At 40.6% G+C, this 15,905-nt stretch overlaps 1 protein-coding gene across 4 annotated transcripts; it reads right to left on the bottom strand.

The window, feature by feature from the left end:
* Window positions 1-1,170: 1,170 nt before the first annotated feature.
* Window positions 1,171-6,861, bottom strand: LOC114546237 (uncharacterized). 4 transcript variants are annotated; one of them, XM_028564946.1, is made up of 5 exons: window positions 6,514-6,851; window positions 3,334-3,406; window positions 2,646-2,701; window positions 2,171-2,530; window positions 1,171-1,513 (listed from the first exon to the last, which is right to left on the bottom strand). In XM_028564946.1, the coding sequence occupies exons 3-5, from the start codon at window positions 2,692-2,694 to the stop codon at window positions 1,284-1,286; spliced, it is 639 nt and encodes a 212-aa protein (XP_028420747.1). In that variant the 5' UTR covers window positions 2,695-2,701; window positions 3,334-3,406; window positions 6,514-6,851; the 3' UTR covers window positions 1,171-1,283. The 4 variants fall into 4 exon arrangements, with proteins under 4 accessions (XP_028420747.1, XP_028420745.1, XP_028420744.1 ...); XM_028564944.1 differs by lacking the exon at window positions 3,334-3,406 and having other exon boundaries at window positions 1,171-1,510; window positions 6,514-6,861; XM_028564943.1 differs by lacking the exon at window positions 3,334-3,406.
* Window positions 6,862-15,905: the final 9,044 nt, after the last annotated feature.

Genomic DNA, 15,905 nt, shown 5'->3' with positions numbered 1-15,905 from the left:
GACACATTTCAGTTTGTGACAAATTAATCAATCAGATCAAACATCAGATAAAACATTTATACATACATACATACACATGTGTGTGTGTTTCTTGTATCAAAAGATGACAAGAGTATTTCAAGTCGTCTGTGAGTTATGAAGGAAAATGTAAAATATGTTACGATTGCCCCGGTCTCCCTTAACAGTGTGACCAGACATCCCATAAAAATAATGAGAACATTATTTTCCTCCATAATTTGTTTTGTATATCAGTTCTGTAATTAGACTTTTAAATCATGAATGTGTTTCAGTCATCACCTTTTACAGGTTGTTTGTGTTCATTTGACTGATTTTCATGTGTGGGAAACATCAATGTTGCTATGGTTACCTGTTGTTATTTTACCTGCCAATGAGAAACTAGTATTTTATTTGTCTGTGATATAATGAGGTTAATTCTAACAGTTTTGCCTCAGTTGTTAATGATTGAATTCAGATCCATAATCTGCTGAGCAGGAAACCGATGGAATGCCTTCTCCAGGTAGGGAATGAGTCCTTACCCCAAGTGAAGGAGTTCAAGTATCTTGGGGTTTTGTTCGCGAGTGAGGGGACAATGGAGCGGGAGATTGGTCGGAGAATCGGCGCAGCGGGTGCGGTATTGCATTCAATCTATCGCACCGTTGTTTAAAAGAGAGCTTAGCCAGAAGGCAAAGCTCTCGATCTACCGGGTCAGTTTTCGTTCCTACCCTCACCTATGGTCATGAAGGCTGGGTCATGACCGAAAGAACGAGATCCAGGGTACAAGCGGCTGAAATGGGTTTCCTCAGGAGGGTGGCTGGCGTCTCCCTTAGAGATAGGGTGAGAAGCTCAGTCATCCGTGAGGAGCTCGATGAGAGCCGCTGCTCGCTGCGTCGAAAGGAGCCAGTTGAGGTGGTTCGGGCATCTGGTAAGGATGCCCCCTGGGCGCCTCCCTAGGGAGGTGTTCCAGGCACGTCCAGCTGGGAGGAGGCCTCGGGGAAGACCCAGGACTAGGTGGAGGGATTATATCTCCAACCTGGCCTGGGAACGCCTCGGGATCCCCCAGTCGGAGCTGGTTAATGTTGCTCGGGAAAGGGAAGTTTGGGGTCCCCTGCTGGAGCTGCTCCCCCCGCGACCCGACACCGGATAAGCGGACGAAGATGGATGGATGGAATCTGCTGATCTGTAACTTATATTCGCCAGATGGGAATCTGGTTCTCTCTGCAGAACGTTTCTCAACAAACAGAAATCAAAGTGGACTGACAAGGCCAGCAGAGCTGCTGCTGCTGTCAGTCCCAGTCCACAGTAGAGTCAGATCCTTCCCCCACTCTATGGTGGACTTGTTGTGTTTGGTGGACTTGTTGTGTTTGGGGTCTCAGAAGGCTGAAAAAACAGACAGAACCTGCCAACAGAGCTGCTGTCAGTCCCACTACACAGTAGAGACCGATCCTTCCCCGACTCTCTGGTTGTGGTGGACTTGTTGTGTTTGGTGTCTCAGGTTCAGGCCGATCCCTCGCTGCTGTAAAGAGACCAAACACATCTGGGTCAATCATGTAAAGGAAAACATTTCACTAAAAGAGAAGGAAGTGTAAGGATTGTGGATTTCCACAGTACTTTTCTTCTCAGGTTCTTATTTATCTAAAAAGCTGCTGAATTGGGGCGCCTTTGGCCCGACAACAACCCCTCTTAGCGGTTATATAATCACAACATATCAGAGCCTGAAGTGAGCTATTGGTTTTATAAAACAGTCATCAAGTACGGCATTATGAAAGTTAGTCACATTTCAATTTAAATTGATTTTTATTAAGAAAAAAGCATGTTCACAATAAAATCTAAGTTCTCCTGGGCTGGCTGCCCTCATCACACATACCGAGGCGGTTGCTATGGAACGCAGCACAGGTAACGTTAGCCGTCACTAGCAGCTAGCACACACTTTCTTTTGCTGTCTGACAGCAAAGTAAAGCTCTGAAAATATTCTAAATATAGAGTTTGATTTGAAGCCAGCTCTGTGTCCTGGCAGTGCTTCACTCTGAGGCACCACCCATCAGTCAATGTTTTCTCAGACGCCGAGTGATACTTAATGTCCTATTATAGCCGTTGTATGTGGTTATTATAAATCACAGCTATGAACCAATCAGATTGCTTGATTTGAGCTACCCTTTTTATACTGACTTACCAGTGACATTGAGCCAACATCTACCAGAGTTACTCCCATAACTTGTGAGCACATCACACAGGTACAGTCCCGAATCATTAGTCCTGAGTCTGGACACATGAAGTCTGAGTCGTCCTTCTCTGAGGACATCTTTGTCCCACTGGACTCGTCCTGCGAACTGTTTATCCTGAGACTCTGGGACCTCGACTCCTTCATGGAGATGAAACAGGACTGAGGGTCTGAGATCAGTTAACAGTTCACAGAAGATAGAAAGAGAATTGAGTGTATGTTTGGTTAGGGTTGTGAAGGTCCACTCCAGTGTGATGTGCTGGTTCTCCTCTGCCTGATAGGAGGTCTGGGTCACATTCACTACTAATGTTCCTGTTGAGGAGACAGAGAGGGAAACTGAGGAGCAGCATCTCCACATGTTTCTGTGGACACTTTAGTGATTCTTTGTTTAGTGTTAGTGGATAATAAAGTGAAGCTGTAAACTAACCAGAGACACAGGAGGTCAGGATGATGAGCAGCAGGATGCTGCAGATCATCTTCTCCCTGTGAGAGGAGACAGAGGTGAAGAGTCACAAACACATGAGCTCAGAGTTCACTTATTACAGGACAGAGAGAGGACATGTTATGATTAGATACTATAAATAAAATTAAATATACAATCTGTTAATACTTCTTCCTCTGTTTTACTTATTACACATGACTGACCAGAGGACTGACAATAAGCAGCTACAGTGATGTATTTCTGTCACAAAATGGCGCCAGTTAGAGTTTTTCAACTGAGGTAGAAGAAGGAAGTACGACTATGAACTGAGATGAACTGTGAGATAAAGCAGAAGCTGTTGACTAAAAGCTGTTTAACTGTTTAACCGTCTTCAACAGCATTCTTGTTATCATTCCAAACTATAACGTGCTCGTTCAATGATTTTTGTTATAATTAGGTCTTTGTTAATCTGTGACGTGACAGTGTAGTCAAATAATGTATAGGCTATATATCTGTGATCATAACGTTCATATTTATTTTGGGGAAGTAAACTCCTTAAATGTGCATATGACCATTATTCACCTCAATGATAGATTAATTCATTTTAATCCATTAATAAACCCCTGGATTTAAATAGATCAGATGTTGTCAGGATTAAATGCAGAGTAAAGGATTTTATTAACAAAATACTTACACATGAAGGTGTTCTGAGGTAGACAGGGAGGCAGGCCAAACCAAGACAAACCAAAAACAAAACCCCCAAACCACTAGCAAACCAGAAGACAGGAAAGGAGTAAACCAGCAGGAATGAGAGATTCAGGGAATTACAGGGAGGAAGGAAGACACAGCACACAGACTAAATACATGAGGGGGAAACCAGGGCATGGCAGACTGACTAAATACATAGGGTAGCCTAATATACCAACCAGATAATACAGGAAACTGAAGCAGAAAACATACAAGGATGAGAACAGGGTCAAACGCAACAGAGAACAATAGGGACAGTAAACAACAAAGAAACAGGGAATACATTAACACAATAAAACAGGAAAGACTAGAACAGAAAACCATAACCATGACAGACGTGTTGGAGCAATATTTCTGCTCATGTTCAAAACTTTGTGTAGCCTACATTCAAAATATAACTCATCCCATCTGTTTTCTCTGAGATTTGGACAAGTTGTGATATTTTGAGACAAATTAAGTAATAATGGGCTATTACAAGAATACACGTCACTATATTTCAGAAAATAATCTACCTGTACCATAGTCTGCTGTGCATTATTGCTCTGCTGATATGGTAGATCTCAGACCTTTGACAGACTCAGAGCCCTGTTTGAAACTTTGGTCTCTGAGTGAGAGAAAGTTTAGGGATGTGGTTGTACACTGCTCTACATCGGCGGTGGAAAACCGAAACTATGGCAGAAAAACAGGAAACACAAAAGCGACATCTGCTGAAGCATGCCCACAGCAGAGCGTCCATTATGATGACCTGAAGAGGAACAGACCAGGGAAGGAGTGCTGCTCATCTCGGTTTTACAGAGAGAGTGGACACTAAACGACTTTCTGTTGATGGCAACAATGTTTTAGACTGGTTGAGCTATGATTCCTCCGAAATTCAAAATTACACTTTTCACAGCTTTCCTCACTTAGAGACTTAGAGTTGCTAGGTGATAGCAACAGATAAGTAGGCTAATGATGCCCGCACGTAGGTAGGTACCCGTAGGCTACTATTTACATTGGAAAAATAAACTGGTTAGGCTACCAGTTCTACCATGAGTTCTACAAAAAAAAATAGAAGTAAGAACTGCAAAGTGCCTTGGAAAATACTTCATTATTTGCATGTGCCATCCTGGGGCTTTTTATTCTATTACGCCTACTTGTTTTTGTAAAAAAAATAGAGAGGGAGAGAGAGAGAGAGAGAGAGAGAGAGAGAGGATCATACAACAAGGAAGGCCTGCCAATCCGTGGCCAGGATTGAAGCAGTTCCAGGTGCTCAAATTCCCATGTTGTCACAACAAATATCTGAGTCCTATTAACAAGTGGTTCCCAACCTGGGGTCCGGGCACCCCTCAGAGATCACAGGGGGTGCGCAAGTCTTTATCTGGTTTAAGGTTGAGGTAAAAAAAAAAAAACTTTTCATCTTCAGCTTTTCTTAGACATAGTAGGGGGGGCGCCAAGGAAAAAAGGTTGGGAACCACTGCTCTAAACTGAAGACAGCTACTGCTTCCATTTTCTCTCCACCGACCACAGTGCATGATGGGAAACTCTGGACTCTCCACTAATCTAATGCAGTTTAACTTTAACTTTTCTTTATGTTTTAATGTACAGAACAGTAAACCTCCTGACAGTCTTTTTCAGCGGTTTCTGTCTGGAAGTGGGAGGACATTTGGACTGTTGATTGGTTTCTTTCAGTTTGAAAAGGACAGGGTCTTTACCTGAAACGTTTGGGATTAATAATTGGATAAATATGAGGATTAAATAATTTTTTTTTTTATAATGCACATCGATAAGTCATTTCTATACTTTCACTACACAAAGTCAAACCAGATCCCTGTAAGCATGGGAAGAAGGCACTTGCTCCACATAAACACCTTCTTCAGACTATGGCTTTCCTCGACTAAAGAAATTCTTAGTTGACTAACACTTACAGGATTTTGTCGAATAATCGATTAGTTGATTTAATTGACAGAGCTGTGCACTTTGAGAGGTGGTTAAGACTAGAAAAGCACAATATAAATGTAGTTAATTAACCATCTGTAAAACTGAGTTTCTCCACAATTAATCTTGCAAAAGCACCACTTTAAATCTTGTGTTTACCATGAATGTGCTCAGAAGTTTCTTGGAAATGAGTAATTAAGCATGAATAATCATAAAAAATGACTAATCGACAAAAGAAATCTTTGTCGACTACTCATTTGTTTACCAGAGCAGGAGCCACTTTATTGCTGTACATTAAGATTATCAATAATTTGTCCTGTTTCTGGGTTCTAGTTATTTAAAAATGGGATCTTCTGCAGTCCCTGCAATAATAAATAACGAATTTGTGAATTGAGGATGATATTTATTTGTGTGTGCAAATTTTAATTATCAATTCAATTTTATTTATAGTATCAAATCATAACAATAGTTATCTTGACACACTTTACGGATAGAGTAGGTCTGGACCACACTATAATTTACAAAGCCCCAACAATTCATCAGATGTTTACTGTGTAATGTACTTGGTACATCAGTCTATATTTGATAGCCCAACAGTTTTCTAATGTTAAATAACGTTAAAAGGTGGTTTAACTAACTCTTGTGATCATTGTCCTGAAGCTCAGGGGGGAGAAAAATAAATAAACTACCGTGTGTACAGTTTTGCAAAATTGACAATCTGTAGGCCTACCCACAGTTTAAAATCCGTCCCCACGGATTGTAAGACCAAGGTTTATTTATGTTTCTCTTCCCGGAATCTAGGGGGGCTCCGTAGAAAAAGTCGCTTGCTTTGGGCTTGTTGTCACAGGCCTGGTTGCTTATTTGTCTCGCAAGATCTGGCAACACTGCTGCAGGGAAGTTACGGACGCTGAGTGAATATGGCCCAGCCACACCTCGGATATTTGAGCGCTGATATCATAACATGAACCAGATGGGTTTGGTTTCTATAAAAGCTAATCGACCTAGTAATGTAGTGTATGTCCGACCACGGAAACACTGACACAGCAAGCAGCAAGCCAGTTTGTAAAACTAGTTCTCAACATGTAGCCTGCAGCCTCTGAGCTCCGGGCAGCAGCAGCAGAGTAGCGGAGTGATGTAGAATAGGCCTAAACACGCAACTTTACGCTTTCTAGCCTGCATGTAGCAAATATTCACTATAGAAGATCACACTTACCTGAAACTCATCCTATCGACTTTTGAAAACGGCTCAGTAGTAGCATATTCATCTTGCTGTTAGAATCGACTATAATATGTGCTTTGTTTGTTTTTAGTATAGGAAGTGAGAGAAGCAGGAACTTGTAATGAAGTCCCAGTATTCCCAGTAAGAATCATGAAAGGTCCCAGACAGTAAAAATGGATTCAGACTCAGATTCTCTCGTAGTGCTTGGTTAAAGCTCCCAGTCCTCCCAGTAGCCGACCCACACGCTGAAACCCATTATCATCAACTGGTTGGTATACTGTCATCCACACCGAGGGAGGAGCTGGAATCTGATCCCCGGCTGCTGAAGGCAGGACTACAGTATGAGAAACCAGAGTCCCCCCAGTTCCGTTATGGGAAGTGTGTGTCAATAATGAGAAGAATGGCAACGTGAGAAAAAAGCCACAGAAACATAGAAAAGGCGACTGATATACGTTTAAAAAGCAACAAAAACGTCCAAAAAGATATGATGAACAAAGTGATGACGAAGAGCAGCAGTGTCCAGCAGCTGGAGCCAAAGTCTTCCTTTTTTATTTCTGGAGTATCACCCCTCTTTTTATCTGACAGTGAAATATGTTTGGATGAATAGCTGAAAACTCAACGTAAAAAAAACATTCTATGTAGGCCTATGTATGTATCACTGCACTGGATGCACTTTATCAACTCAATATGCACATTACCACTGATTTGTTTCAATGCATAATTTGTAATTTGTTGTATTTCATTATTTTTGTTTGTTGTTGATATATGCAGCCTACTGTAGGCCTATGTCTAAGGTATAACTTGTAATCTGTAAAACTTTAATAAAGCTCTTTATAAAAAAGAAAAGAAAAGGAGCATCAAAATATGTCCAAAAACAACAACAAAATAGGCTATGTCTGAAAAAAACAAAGAAAGAAAATAATCAGAAAATAAGCCTCCGAAATGTAAAAAAAACAACAACAAAAAAAAACAGTAGCTATTAAAATGTCCCACATGAACCACTTATTGTGATGATATTAATGCAGCAACACGAGTCAACATTTAAAACAGTTGAACAGCTTCAAACATGCGGCAGTATTTTAACAAGCCGTTAGTGTCACCTAGTGGAGAAAAAGCTAACAACAATGATTAGTCCTTTATTCAGGATCCAGTCTACAGGAGAGGGCAGGGACACCATCTAGTTAAACTGAATAAAACACTTCCATCATGTTGAACGTTTGTTTGTAGGATTTAAATTGATTATTGAACTTACAAGCTGAACTGCTCGACATGCTGTCAGTATGAACCTGTTGGGTTATTCTGCGAGCCCAAAGTTAATTTGCTGTCAGCATCTGATCTTTGTGTCTAACAAACACGTTCTGTCTCAAGAGATCGTCCATAATAATCAGATTTTAATTCATAAACACAAAATCATCAAGTAGAGATGAACTCAGTTCACTGAAAAACTTCCTGTAGATAACCTGCTGAACAATAAAATCTGATGAACTCTTCTTGGTTAAAACCGAAGTCAAGAAAAACGACAACGTAGACCTCTATTTTGTTTTAATCATTTTAATAAAGAAATCAAATGATGAAAATATAAAAAAATGTAACGCAAATGGAAACAAAGCCTTAACCATTAAACACATGCGCAACAAAATACAAAAAAACATTCACTGAATTCATTAAAAAAAAATTCTAAATTATACAATTCTTTATTTTTTTTTATCCAACAGAGACAAGAGTTTGCAAAATATTCTAATCAGACTCCTTCTAAAAGCCATACCTGATCTCAGCAGAAGTCTTTCAGCTTTTTTTTTTAGACTTTGTTATGCTAACAGCTACATAAAGATGCTCCATAAATCTCTACTACTTTCTCATTAACATTCTTAATCAACCAGCGTAGCAAGCTAGTGCATCTGGACCGGAGCAATCCCAGACTTCTGGGATTGCTCCGGTCCAGATGCACCAATGTTTTTGGGATTTAGAGGCCCACAGCAGCAGCAATAGTTCCTGATCAGCCAGAGCTGGATCACATTTCACAGATTAATAGTGGACAATATTTCATCAGAGTTAATACATGGCCTTCTGTAAACAGGATAGCCTTCTGTGTGACAATTAACACAGAAATATAACAGCTGACATAGACATGATTAAAAACGGTAATGTAAAAAATAAAAAGTGTAGACAGACAGACAGCTGCAACCTGCAGACAGACAGCTGGAAACTGCAGACAGACAGACAGCTTGAACCTGCAGACAGGCAGACAGACAGGCAGACAGACAGACAGGTAGACAGCTTGAACCTGCAGACAGACAGACAGATAGCTGGAACCTGCAGACAGACAGACAGCTAGAACCTGCAGACAGACAGACAGCTTGAACCTGCCGACAGACAGACAGCTTGAACCTGCAGACAAACAGACAGCTTGAACCTGCAGACAAACAGACAGAACCGACAGACAGACAGACAGACAGACAGACAGACAGAAAGACAGACAGACAGCTTGAACCTGCAGACAAACAGACAGCTGGAACCTGCAGACAAACAAACAGACAGCTGGAACCTGCAGACAGACAGACAGACAGACAGCTGGAACCTGCAGACAGACAGACAGACAGCTGGAACCTGCAGACAGACATGGGGCATTTCTTCTTCCAGTGAAGAGCTCTCTCTGCTGCTCTTCATTATCAACACCAGAGTTAACTCCTCACAGCTTTACAATGACAGAGAGACAGGAAATAACATATTTTACATTATATATTACAAACCAAGAACGACGAGAGACTCTAGGAGTCTGATTTTGTTTTTATATCTACGACTTTATGCTCTGATGAAAGAAGGTCCTCCAGACTGAGTGCTGTTAGTCCAGAATGCTCGTTTCTCTGATAAACTCGACATCTGTATGGCTGAATATATGTTTCTTTTCATATCAGTAGATTTATCAAAAGCAAGACTTAAGACAAAGAGGCGTTTGGCACAGACAGCCAGTAGGGCTGCTATAGCTGCTGCTGCTGTCAGTCCAACGTAGAGGTCAATCCTTTTCAGACTCTCTGGTGCTGAACTCACTGTTGGTCTCTGACCTTTGGGCTCATCAGAAGCTGCTGTAAAGGACATGAAATAAAATGTGGCTGATAGACAGGTAGGAAAATGTTTTAGTGAAATGACCAAAACAAATCAGTTTCTTTCATTTTACAGTAGTACAAACAGAAAAACTCCAGTTCTCCTGAATCAACTTACAAGTGACATTGAGCAGACATCTGGCAGAGTTTTTCCCATAATTTGTGATCACCTCACACAGGTACATTCCCGAGTCTTCAGTCCTGAGCCTGGACACATGAAGTCTGAGTCGTCCTTCTCTGAGGACGTCTTTGTCCCACTGGACTCGTCCTGAAAACTGTTCATCCTGAGACTCTGGGACCTCAACTCCTTCATGGAGATGAAACAGGACTGAGGGTCTGAGATCAGCTGACCGTTCACAGTAGATCATAGAAGAGTTGAGTGGATGTTTGGTTAGGGTTGTGAAGGTCCACTCCAGTGTGATGTGGTGGTTCTCCTCTGCCTGATAGGAGGTCTGGGTCACATTCACTACTAATGTTCCTGTTGAGGAGACAGAGAGGGAAAGTGAGGAGCAGACACACTGACAACTTTAAACTCCATCTCCACATGTTTCTGTGGACACTTTAGTGATTCTTTGTTTAGTGTTAGTGGATAATAAAGTGAAGCTGTAAACTAACCAGAGACACAGGAGGTCAGGATGATGAGCAGCAGGATGCTGCAGATCATCTTCTCCCTGTGAGAGGAGACAGAGGTGAAGAGTCACAAACACATGAGCTCAGAGTTCACTTATTAGAGGTGTCACGCCATATCCACAAACCTGGGAAACTTCATGCTATCATGATTAATACTCGTCTAGGGTTGCAAGGTTTGGCCGCCCATGGTTCTACAGAGCTGAACATTCGGCTGCCAGGTCAAAGGTAAAGGTAGTAGGCCTACCTGTCCTCACTGCCCGGCACCACTTCGATTTGTCATTCCATCAGCTCACTCCGTGGTCCGTCACTGGTTAGCCTCAGTGCTACAACGACAGTTAGTTTTTAGACATTTAAAGACGTGGACAAATAACTCTAACCCAACTTTCTGGGGAAAAAGGGGATTTTGACATCCTTCATGCAGCACTTTCCTCTCAGAGGCTGTCCTCCATCCCTCTCAATCACTTCCAGTGCTCTGAAATAGTGCTTTGACACAGATGAGAAAGAGAAAACACATTGTCTGTCTTTAGTCCTCACAACACCTGATCCTGTTCTTTCTGCTTTTAACACATGACTGACATCAGATCATTGCAGATATATCCATATCAGTGTATCTGTTGGCTGATAACTTGTAGTACAGAAACACCAGAGTGTTCGGTCATCATTTGAACAAGTTTGTGCAAGCTTTGACATGAATTATGGGATGCTGTTCACTATTAATCCACAGATATCACAAAGGAAAGAAAAACAGAAGGATGCAGAGCCATTACTTCTTTAAATATCAGTGAAGCTGGAAAACAAGAGAAAATCTGAGAAAAAGTACTAAGTTCCCTGCATGGGTTTGTGATGAGGAAGTGAGATCATCTTTTCTGTTGGAAGCTGCACATCAGGCAAACTCATTGCCAATGTAATTCAGTCTTTCACTTTTACTCAACACCTTTACAATAAAAGCATTTTCATTAAATTGTATTTCAAGATGAAAATGCCCCTAAATTTGGATTTAGAAATCTCCTAAATTGGTTAAAAGTAGCTCCTGCTGTAGATCAGCCGCAGTACATAAACAGAACACACTGTTTTATGAATGTAAAACAGCATTGGTCGTTCTAAGTTCATCTGTAATGCTTATTGGAAAAGGTTTTTACTATAACCCAACAAGAGCCATGCTATTAACTTTATTTTTAAGAATTAGTCTCTAACGATTCCTGACAGATTATGTCACAACAAATACAAGATGTTTTTATCACTACTTACTGGCAACGACGAATTACTTCCACAACGTCAACACAAGTGTAGAATGAGGAAGTAGAATATAATATCGAATTCTGTTTGAAAAGTTTTCGCACTTTATTTCTGGGTTGCCAAAAATATCATTTGTCGGATCAAGTCAAGACTAGATACAAAAAAAATGATCAAATAATCATCAGGGAAGCTTTTATGACATGTTGAGATGTACAAGCCCACTGTATCAGCCAATAGGATGCCAAGAGTTGCAGTCAATTTCTCAGTATCCCTGGGCTCATACAAGAAGTAGGAGGTGCTCTTGAGAATGTGGTGTGAAAAAATGGGGGATCGGGAGGGGAAAAGGTAAGCAGTTTTTCCCACATAATTAGATTCTATTTGCGGTGGTAGCTTACCCGGGGGTGGGGGGAGTCCACACGCAGAAAGAGGTGCCAAATTCTTATAATAATTGTAAGGCAAATATTTTTGCAACTATGTATAACAGCTTAAATAGACAATCTGCCCACTGTCCCAATCCTCAAGGCTATAAGTGCACAGGGGCAGTTACAGCACACAATGTAGTCTTTCAACAAACAAACAAAAACATAAATTTGCTCTTTGACAAAACAAAAGATACCACAAGTTGTAATTCTGTTTAACAGCCAGATGCTGTTCACTTCTTTGTGACCTTCTGCGTGCAAGACAATAAAAAAAAAAGAAACTTAAATGTTCATGTATATGTTGTTAACTTGAACACTTGAACATGAACAAATAAATCAATGTATGGGAAACCCTGGTAAATGATCATGAGTGTGACTGGCAGCTGAAGTGAGAGGTTCCTTAGATGGTGGCAGGCCATCCAGGGCAAGATTGGTCTCATTTGTCTTTGTTTGAATTTGCAGACACTGGGAAATGAGTGATTTAGGAACTGTTAGCACACAGGATCTATGGTGGCAAGGTGGATAGCAAAGGAGAAAACCTATAGAGCTACCACAAGAACAAGGGTCACACCCACAGATTACTCTGGGAGATAGAAATGAAGGGACAGGGCTCACATTTTACTGTTGTAGCTTTAAGCAGCGATACTGTACCGCAGAAGCAAGTGATCTAAGAATTATGACAGATTACAAGCACACAATCAATAGAGGACAGGGTCTACCATACCAGACAGGACCCCAAGTGCAGACTGGGTAAAGATGCCCATGATACTGTCCAGCACATTACAGCAGGGTGTAAAATGCAGGCATGTATGGCATTTTGGAACGCCATAACCAAGTGGTTGGCATAGTGCACACTGTGCTGAGTATGGCACTGAAAGTCCCACGGCCAAAGTGGGAGGCACCTCCAAACGTGGCAAAGAATGACAAGTGCGAAAGTCCTGTGGGACTCCAAATCCAGACTGATAAAATGCTTATGGCCAACTAACCGGACATCGTGGTGGTCGATTGCTGTACTGGCCTCTTGTATATTTTTACTGGCACGGAAAAAAAAGAGGGCAAACAGTAAACACTCAAACAACCTCATGCTGTCATATTAAAAACGACTTTACTAAATGGTACAGCTGCTGTTTAAAGTCTCATAGAGCAGCTTTTTATGTGGATCAGGTTTCAGGATGATCTGTCTTCAACTCAGAACTGAAAAAGCATTTTCACACATGGCTCTTCCGTATATATTTCCTTGATGCTTTGTGCTTTAGTTTGATGAAGATGAGAGATATAGGCTACTACTGACGCATTGTGTAAATTCAATTCAAATTTGGGTATATTTTGTGAATTATTAATGAGAAACAGTCAACTGAGATAGTTGTGCTTACTTCGATCAGCAAAAATCCTATTTTCATGTCAGACATGAGACAAAAAGCTGCATTTGTTTGTTTTTTTGTTTTTCATTACTTTTGTTTTGGACGGCCATTAGGCTTCTCATGCATACAGTGTAAAAGACTTGTCCCAGGCAAACACATCACGTCAGAAAGTGCGCTTTTATTCCTGATATCCTCAGCTTGTCCTGAAATAATGTATAGCCGAGGTCATTTAAGGTAACGAGCATCGCAGTGTTCCGAGTCTTTAATCTGCTGCCCTTCAGTACAGACAGTGGTAAAGTTGGTTTTATATTGGACATTGGATATTCGACACATTTGAAAAATCTATTATGCAGCTTGAACTTTTGACCTATCCATCTCAAAACACATATGGTAAACTCAGCTAACTGGCCTACAAATAACACACAGCTTCTTTTTTTAAAAAAACCCACCCCTTGATTTCATAAATATTTTTGAATGTAAAAAAAAATGCAATAAATCTATTATGCGGATTGACTTTTTCACCTATACATGTCAAAAGAAGAAAAAGAAAAGTACCCTCCTTCTGTGAGCTATCCCTTTTATTGTCTTTTATTTGTGTTCTATTTATTAATGTTTTATTTGTCATGAATAGGTTAAACCATGAATGGTCAAAGTGTTTCCACATCAAGCTATCTCACTCTGGTACTTTAATTAGTCAGCAGACTGGCATTTTTTTTAGAGGCTTCAACAACTGCCGTGTCCTTCAAATGTCCGCCCCCACAACACCAGGCGTCCTCTGACCTCTCTTCTTTCTCAGGACTTTGACACATATCTAATTACATTGAGTTGGCGCATTATTTGGGGAAAGTGAAAGGGCAGCGCTTGTCTCTCCATCATCACCACCACAGGTGCCCTTAACCCCAACCGCTCCAGTGAAGCTGCTCAGTGGCCAGCAGATCAGACTGCTTCCAGATATGAATGTGCAACTATGTGAATGTGACAGGTCGTCATTGCAAATGAGAATTTGTTCTCAATCAAATTACCTGGATAAATAAAGGTTAAAAAAAATGCAGCATAAATTATAACGAAAACAAAATAGTATATATAACTAGTGATATTTGACTTTAGAAGTAGGGGCTTGACCCACCAGCAGATGACTATAGAGGGGCAAGGGATTGAAGTGGTAGAGGAGTATAAATACTTAGGAACAATAATAGATGCAAAGCTATCATGGAACACCAACACTGATGCCATCTATAAAAGGGTCTGCAGCGACTGTATTTTATGCGGAAGCAGAGACAGTTCAGATTAGAAAAAGACATGATGGTCCTTTTCTATCGCTCTTTTGTTGAGAGTATTTTAACTTTCTGCTCCATTGCCTGGTATTTGTCTTTGTCAGTGAAAAACAAAAATAAATTACACAGGATAGTTGTGCAAGCAAGCAGCAAGATGGAGCTAGACAGAAGGGCCCCTAACACATGTGGCTCCCAGAAGATAGCATATGCTCTACATCGCACCCCAAGTTAGCTGACAACTGGCTCACTCAGCGCTTAATCCTAATCATTCTATAATGTAGACTGAATCTCCATTAAAAAGACATCTCAGAGCCTGAATGAACTGAAATTACATTTCAGGAGATGGGAGGAGTTTAGAAAAGGCAATAGTAAATGTGCAATTGTAAAAATATAATTACATTTAATAAAAATGATGCTGAATTAGTGATTAAAAATATTACATAGTAAGTCATATCTGGGTATGTTTACATATGCACACTAAAGATTGCCATAATAATCCCCACAATAATCCAATTCACATGACTTAAAAAGAGGCAAGTGTAAAAAGTAATTTTATGCTCTTTTGTCTTGCATTTTCAGTAAAGGTTGCCAAAAGTTTAGAAAACTAAGCCCAACATCACATCATGTCAAAACAAGTACCAAAACCACTGTTGCTCTAATCTGTATGAAAACTAATCTGATCTTGTCATCTCTACTCACCTCCAGACTGATCTCATGAAGTGGCGTATGTATGACACGCCAATTCGTATGCCATTATTGGCGTGTTATCAAGATGCATACTCGCTTTTACTCGTTTATCAACGCAATTTGGCCTCCTTTGACTTACATTACCTTGCAATTGCGTGTCAATTTATGCCGTAGCGAGTAGTATGAAAGGGTGAAAATCTGCATAGAGAGGTTAGTCGGAGTGGGGGATGAGTAAAACACAGGAGTTTCACCCAGGCAACCGGGGATTGTGTTCCTCGTGTCACATTTCCTAAACTCAACCGTCGCTTTCTTCTTTTCCTAAACCCAACCGGTTATTCTTTTGCTAAACCCAACCCGCGTGTCACGTTTCCTAAACCCAACAGTCGCTTTCTCGCGATAACACGCCAAGTGGTGTGTATGTTTACATTCGCTGTAAACACCGTAGACATACAGCTGTATGTCATGATGTCATGTTGTCACCTCAGCACAAGCAGGTTTATTAGGAGTCAAGAAATTACCAAGTGCAAGCATGAAATAATGTAAGACCATAAAGTCAATGTTCATCTACCTTTGATCCATTTGCTGTCTGTCAGATAACAAACTTTAAATTCCTCATATAGATTTAAAACCCCACAACATAGTCTGAAATTAAAGAATGTCAATCAAATCAATTATCAA

Source organism: Perca flavescens, chromosome 19 (genome assembly GCF_004354835.1).
Source record: "Perca flavescens isolate YP-PL-M2 chromosome 19, PFLA_1.0, whole genome shotgun sequence".
Classification (NCBI taxonomy): domain Eukaryota; kingdom Metazoa; phylum Chordata; class Actinopteri; order Perciformes; family Percidae; genus Perca; species Perca flavescens.
This window is presented reverse-complemented; position numbering and strand designations above follow the sequence as displayed.

Coding starts and splice junctions, on each gene's coding strand:
- LOC114546237 (XM_028564943.1), bottom strand. Junction 2,531..2,645: donor CCTGACCTCCTGTGTCTCTG/GTTAGTTTACAG, acceptor TCTCCTCAACAG/GAACATTAGTAGTGAATGTG. Junction 1,514..2,170: donor ATGTTGGCTCAATGTCACTG/GTAAGTCAGTAT, acceptor GTCTCTTTACAG/CAGCGAGGGATCGGCCTGAA.